Here is a 6,870-nt window from a genome sequence, read left to right on the forward strand (position 1 = left end):
AAAAGAAGCGCGCAGTTTCTGAATATTTGATCTCTACTTGATGCCCTACAGGCCGCAGCTGAGTGGGACTCGTGAGTGCTCATGTCCCGAAGTGGACTCGTCATTTCGTGCCATTTCTTGTGACATTTCGCACGCTTGGAGCGTCTCCAAAGTCCCATCTCGTGGTTGCGTGTAAGGTCCGCGCGACGGACCGACCGGACCAACTCGAGACACCCGACTGACGGAGACCGTAAGACTTGGCAATAGCTCGCGTCCACACACACGTGCTCCCCCACCAACCCCATCGCACTCAGTGGCCACCCACCACCACCAGCCCACGTCCTCCGTGCGCAAGCGCAAGCGCAAGCGCAAGCGCAACGCAACCGCATCTCAGGTGCGGCGCGCCCGTCGTCCGGCTGGCTGCAACCAGAGCCCGATCGAGCCGACGACGGGCCGGCGCCGGGTCAGTGTCCTATTCCTCCCCGCGGACGGCAGGCAGGCGGCCACGCCACGCGACGACCGGCTCCGCGCGGGCCACTCGCGTGGCGCGCATCGGCAGATGGTTGGCCGGCCCATCCAAGGGCCAGGGCGGCGTCGCGGAGTCAGCTCGGCCCGCCAACAACCGACCCCCGATGCCATGCTATGCCCAATGCCAGTCGCAGACCCCAACAACCTCCCTCCCACCCGTGGCCACGCTATTTAAGCCCCTCCTCCCCCACCGTTTCTCCTCAGGAAGAGCCTAGCTTTCCACAACGCCAGAGCTCTTCTTCTACAGCGCTGTCACGCAATTAGCTAGCTAGCTGTACTAATAATCCACCAGTAGTAGCAGTGTAGCCACTACTACTCTTGTTTGTGTAGCTTTAATTTCCCCAGCTAGCTAGTTTTCTACTTTTGTCGATCGTCCGCGTTGTTCATCTCTGTACGCAACGCGCGCACGTGTCGCAATGGAGTGCGAGACCGGTCTTGTCCGCTCCCTTAACGGCGACGGCCTGTGCATGTCTGCGCCGGCGGCGCCGCGCGCCGACCCGCTGAACTGGGGCAAGGCCGCGGAGGACCTGTCCGGGAGCCACCTGGAGGAGGTGAAGCGGATGGTGGCGGAGTTCCGCGAGCCGGTGGTGAAGATCCAGGGCGCGAGCCTGAGCATCGCGCAGGTAGCCGCCGTGGCGGCCGCGGGCGCCGGCGGCGAGGCCCGCGTGGAGCTGGACGAGTCGGCGCGCGAGCGCGTCAAGGCCAGCAGCGACTGGGTCATGAGCAGCATGATGAACGGCACCGACAGCTACGGCGTCACCACCGGCTTCGGCGCCACCTCCCACCGCCGCACCAAGGAAGGCGGCGCGCTCCAGAGGGAGCTCATCAGGTGAGAGTCTGAGAGAGACCTCGATTTCTTTTCTCCACAGCAGTTCAATTCTGAGCCTAGTTACTAGTTTTGCAGTTAGATTAGATGATGATCCCAGCAAACAGCCATGAGTAGTGGTTTATTCACGAGTTCCTGGCTGCACCGCAGCGTCGCGCTAGCTGCGCCTGCATGTGCTCCGGCTAGTTGTTTACTGCACGGGATCCCATCAGTTACTTACGCCTTGTTTAGATGTCATCTAAATTCCAAGTTTTTTTACTCTCTCTCCATCACATCAATTTTTAGCCATTTACATGGAGTATTAAATGTAGGTAAAAAAATAACTAATTACACAATTTAGTTGGAAATCACGAGATGAATCTTTTGAGCCTAGTTGGTCCACGATTGGACAATATTTGTTAAATAAGACGAAAGTGGTACTATTCATCGGGTTCACTTTTTTTTAAAGTGAACGAGGCCTTAAGCAAGAAATATTCCTTTTTACGCGGTGTTAGCTAGCTGTACAAGTAGCTAGGTCGTTGGTGGGTACATCATTTTTTTTTATGAAATGGTTTACATCATTCGTGCCTACAAAACCAGTCGGATGCACCGAACCTGCCCTCCTGTCGACAGGAGTCCTGCCAACACGAGCCGCGATGAATCACCGATCCACATCCACGGCTTACGCGTACAGTACACCCAAACCTGGGTGCCACTGCGTCACCCGTTCGGCGGGCCACACCCTGTCCCACCGACCATACAAAAGTTGGGCTCCACAGCTCGGCGGGTGCGGAAGCGGAAACCCCGTGCTTTCCGGGGCGTCGGCGTCCGCGGCCGGTAGCTCGCTCACCGCCAGCTTGGCCTACCAAGTTTGGCTCCCCGGAGATTTGGGATCTCGAGGGGAGATACCCTGCCCCTGATGGCTACAGCCGATCCTGGGCCACGTGGAAATCCAAAGTCTTGGGGCCCCGCCGCTTATCCCCGCACATGGCGACGACGTGGGTAGGCTAGTGGCGTAGCCGCGTAGTGGGTGACTGGTTCGTGGTGGATAGAGATGGGCCACCGAACGGGGGTTCGCGACCGTCATGTCGCCGCTGAACGTTAGGTGAGCGCGGCGTGAGCCGCCGCCTGCGATTGCGATTGCGATGGTGCTTGCGATCGCCGCCGCCCGCGCGTTGCGAGAGCTCACGTCGCACGAGTTGCTCGTGCACGGGCTGGACAGCGGCCGACAGTCACCGGAACATGGGCAGTGGCGGAGCCAGGAATCTAAACTTGGGTATTTCTACTTCCACATAAAAAAAATGCTTTCTAGAATCTATATATTTGGTTGAAAATTGCAGCTGCATAAATAAAAAGGTGAACAACATGGAGCCTTGACAAGTGGAGAGTGGTCAGTGGAGACTACGGAAGCCAGGCTAAAAGGCCGTTTTTCAGCTGTTTTGAGCTAGAATGAGTAAAAGTATTATAGAATATTGCATTATACATATGTATATACAAGTATACATACATATATACATAAAGGTGTACCAAAATAGTTGGGTATTCCTAGGAATACTAGAGAATACCCTTGGATCCGCCTATGAACATGGGCGCCTTCAGAGCTGGAACACTCCACTCAAAAAGAAGAAGAAAATTTCTCTTCCCACCTTATCCTACTTAACGAAAAAAAACCTTAAGCTTTATCCATCCAAAAAAAAGCCTTAAGTGAACATTTCAGAAAACTGTCTTTTTTTCATATAGGATAGGAGTAATAAAGAACTATATCATGGACGCGTCACCAATGAAATAACCATGGCGCAACATTTTACAATTAAAAAAACGTTAAAAACTGATAATCATTAAGCAGTCAACTACTCATAACATGTGGAATTATTCCATTCAAAGTTTCAGACTGCCCACATCCGGGAAGCTTAACAAGCTGGCAAAATGAGAGCAAAGAATATTTTAGTTGCACCGACAACTCTACTTATCTGTCCGCCTGTAGGAATCCACTATTTCGTTTGTTGTTACTCGGTCTATACTAGTATCTCTCTACAATAAAAAAAAAAACCCCGAGCGTCTGACTTGGTAGTACTGATATGACAAAGCAGCTCCTTAACACGCCAGACATGTAAGGGTGCGTTTAGGTCCTGTTTAGATCCCACCCAAAATCCAAAATTTTTTAAGATTCTTCGTCACATTAAATCTTGCGACACATGCATAGAGCATTAAATGTAGGTAAAAAGAATAACTAATTGCACAGTTTGCCCGTAATTGGCGAGACGAATCTTTTAAGCCTAAATAGTCCATAATTGGACAATTTTTGCCAAATACAAACGAAAGTACTACAGTAGCCGAAAGCCAAAATTTTTCGCATCTAAACAGGGTCTTAGTTCAAGAAATGGAAATTTTTAGATGCCACATCGGATGTTTTGGGACGTTGGAAGAGGTTTTCGAATACTAATAAAAAAAACTAATTACATAGCTCGCCTGAAAACAACGAGACGAATTTATTAAGTCTAAGTAATCCATCATTAGCGCATGTTAGTTACTGTAGCACTTATGGCTAATCATGGACTAATTAGTCTTAAAACATTCGTCTCGCGATTTCCAATCAAACTGTGCAATTAGTTTTTTTTCGTCTATATTTAATACTCCATACATATGCCGCAAGATTCGACGTGATAGTTTAGGTTGAAAATTTTTGGGAACTAAATTCTTAAGTCGGCAGTCGGCAGATTCTTGTTTGATCCAATTTAGTTAATGTTCAAGTTTATCGTCTACCCTGACCAAGTTTATTGTTCAATTATTCAGCTATAATATCCCACTCGGGGGGCTCCGAATTGACCTCTACTTTGTCTGGTTCCATCTGACAGATTCCTCAATGCCGGCGCCTTCGGCACCGGCGGCGACGGCCACGTGCTGCCGGCCGAGGCCACCCGCGCCGCGATGCTGGTGCGCATCAACACCCTCCTCCAAGGTTACTCCGGCATCCGCTTCGAGATCCTCGAGGCCATCGCCAAGCTGCTCAACGCCAACATCACGCCGTGCCTGCCGCTGCGGGGCACCATCACCGCGTCGGGCGACCTCGTGCCGCTCTCCTACATCGCCGGCCTCATCACGGGCCGCCAGAACTCCGTCGCGGTGGCACCCGATGGCAGGAAGGTGGACGCCGCCGAGGCGTTCAAGATCGCGGGGATCGAGCACGGCTTCTTCGAGCTGCAGCCCAAGGAAGGTCTCGCCATGGTCAACGGCACCGCCGTGGGCTCTGGCCTCGCGTCCACCGTGCTCTTTGAGGCCAACGTGCTCGCCATCATGGCCGAGGTCATCTCTGCGGTGTTCTGCGAGGTCATGACCGGCAAGCCGGAGTTCACCGACCACCTGACGCACAAGCTGAAGCACCACCCGGGACAGATCGAGGCTGCCGCGATCATGGAGCACGTCTTGGAAGGCAGCTCCTACATGAAGCTGGCCAAGAAGCTCGGCGAGCTCGACCCGCTGATGAAGCCGAAGCAGGACAGATACGCGCTCCGCACCTCGCCGCAGTGGCTCGGCCCACAGATCGAGGTCATCCGCTTCGCCACCAAGTCCATTGAGCGCGAGATCAACTCCGTCAACGACAACCCGCTCATCGACGTGTCCCGTGGCAAGGCGCTCCACGGCGGCAACTTCCAGGGCACTCCCATTGGTGTGTCCATGGACAACACCCGTCTCGCCCTCGCCGCCATCGGCAAGCTCATGTTCGCGCAGTTCTCCGAGCTGGTGAACGACTACTACAACAATGGCCTTCCATCCAACCTGTCTGGTGGGCGCAACCCGAGCTTGGACTACGGTTTCAAGGGCGCCGAGATCGCCATGGCCTCCTACTGCTCTGAGCTCCAGTTCCTGGGCAACCCGGTGACCAACCACGTCCAGAGCGCGGAGCAGCACAACCAGGACGTGAACTCCCTGGGCCTCATCTCCTCCAGGAAGACCGCCGAGGCCGTCGACATCCTGAAGCTCATGACGTCCACGTTCCTGATCGCCCTGTGCCAGGCCATCGACCTACGCCACATCGAGGAGAACGTGAAGGCCGCGGTGAAGAACTGCGTGACGCAGGTGGCCAAGAAGACCCTGAGCCTGAACGCCCGGGGCGGGCTCCACAACGCGCGCTTCTGCGAGAAGGACCTGCAGACGGCGATCGACCGCGAGGCGGTGTTCGCGTACGCGGACGACCCGTGCAGCCCCAACTACCCGCTGATGCAGAAGCTCCGCGCGGTGCTGATCGAGCACGCGCTGGCCAACGGCGACGCCGAGCGCGTCGTGGAGACGTCCATCTTCGCCAAGGTGGCCGAGTTCGAGCAGCAGGTCCGCGCGGCGCTGCCCAAGGAGGTGGAGGCCGCGCGCGCCGCCGTGGAGAGCGGCAACCCTTTGGTCCCCAACAGGATCAAGGAGTGCCGGTCCTACCCGCTGTACCGGTTCGTGCGCGAGGAGGTCGGCACCGAGTACCTGACCGGCGAGAAGACGAGGTCGCCCGGCGAGGAGCTCAACAAGGTGCTCGTGGCCATCAACCAGCGCAAGCACATCGATCCGCTCCTCGAGTGCCTCAAGGAGTGGAACGGCGAGCCCCTGCCGCTCTGCTGAGCTGCGCCTGCTCTGCAGTCTGCACAAGAGCAGAGAAGACAACAAGGTATACAGAAGAAAAAAACCAAAGTATAGCGGCTCGATCAAGACAGAGCGTTTCAAGATCATTGTGAAGTTTTTACAGTCACTAGCAGAAGATACTCTATATTTACCGTTGCCTTGCGCTAGTAGCTAAGGTTCATGTGAATGTTGTTGTGTTCCCGCAGCTGCGACGCCATGGCCTGCAATGTGCATGTTCTCGGCTGTTGCAGCTACTGAAACTTTTGATGGTTTTAACTTGTAAGTTGGGGGATAAAGTAAATTATTTTGTTCTATACAATGGTGCTGTGCATGAGAAGTTCCTTGACAACAAGCCTGAGTTGAGTAGTGCCGATTGTTCGTTCGTCCTTCTTCTGTCATGTCATGTACAGTACAGTGCTCGAAATCGGACTCGCTGATGGTTGTCTGTTTCTGAAACAAGTTGCAGAGGAGTGCAAGAGACAGCCATGGCTAACGACCCTGTGTGAGAGTAGTTGGGCTGTGCCTGACGGGTGGTTCTCCTGCTTTTTGCTGGTGGCCAACCACTGTTCGTTGAATCGATCAACTCCCAAGGATGATTGGATGTTTTCGTTATCCTTTACCTACCACGTCGGAAATTTGTTTCTATACCTGCCTTTGTCAAGAAATTAGATTTATCCTTTACCTACCACGTCGGAAATATGTTCTGTACCTGCCTTTGTCAAGAAATTAGATTCCTGGATTTGTCAAGATTCGTAGAGGCGAAAGGTCATATAGCCTCCGGTTACAGGAGCCTTGATAGCAGAGTTCAATTTGTCGTGGGAGCGAATATTATAGAACTTCACGATGTCGTGCTTTTAGTGTTAGGTGAGTAGGCGACGTTCCCATCGACAACAAAGCGACTTCGTGACGTTGTGTTTTCAGTGTTAGACAAGTAGCCGACATTCCCATCGACAATG

The 6,870-nt window shown here is 53.6% G+C and overlaps 1 protein-coding gene across 1 annotated transcript; it reads left to right on the forward strand.

The window, feature by feature from the left end:
• Window positions 1–704: 704 nt before the first annotated feature.
• Window positions 705–6,266, forward strand: LOC136467343 (phenylalanine ammonia-lyase-like). The gene is made up of 2 exons (XM_066465998.1): window positions 705–1,336; window positions 4,168–6,266. Exons 1-2 carry the CDS (start codon window positions 924–926, stop codon window positions 5,912–5,914), a joined length of 2,160 nt encoding a protein of 719 aa, XP_066322095.1. The 5' UTR covers window positions 705–923; the 3' UTR covers window positions 5,915–6,266.
• The last annotated feature ends 604 nt before the right edge of the window (window positions 6,267–6,870 follow it).

The sequence above is a fragment of the Miscanthus floridulus genome, chromosome 7 (genome assembly GCF_019320115.1).
Source record: "Miscanthus floridulus cultivar M001 chromosome 7, ASM1932011v1, whole genome shotgun sequence".
Taxonomy (NCBI): domain Eukaryota; kingdom Viridiplantae; phylum Streptophyta; class Magnoliopsida; order Poales; family Poaceae; genus Miscanthus; species Miscanthus floridulus.

What these genes read in the sequence shown, in the direction of transcription:
- LOC136467343 (XM_066465998.1), top strand. Translation starts at nt 924, where the DNA reads ATGGAGTGCGAGACCGGTCTTGTCCGCTCCCTTAACGGCGACGGCCTG. An exon ending in CTCCAGAGGGAGCTCATCAG is followed by an intron (nt 1,337 to 4,167) that starts GTGAGAGTCTGA and finishes TCCATCTGACAG; the next exon opens with ATTCCTCAATGCCGGCGCCT.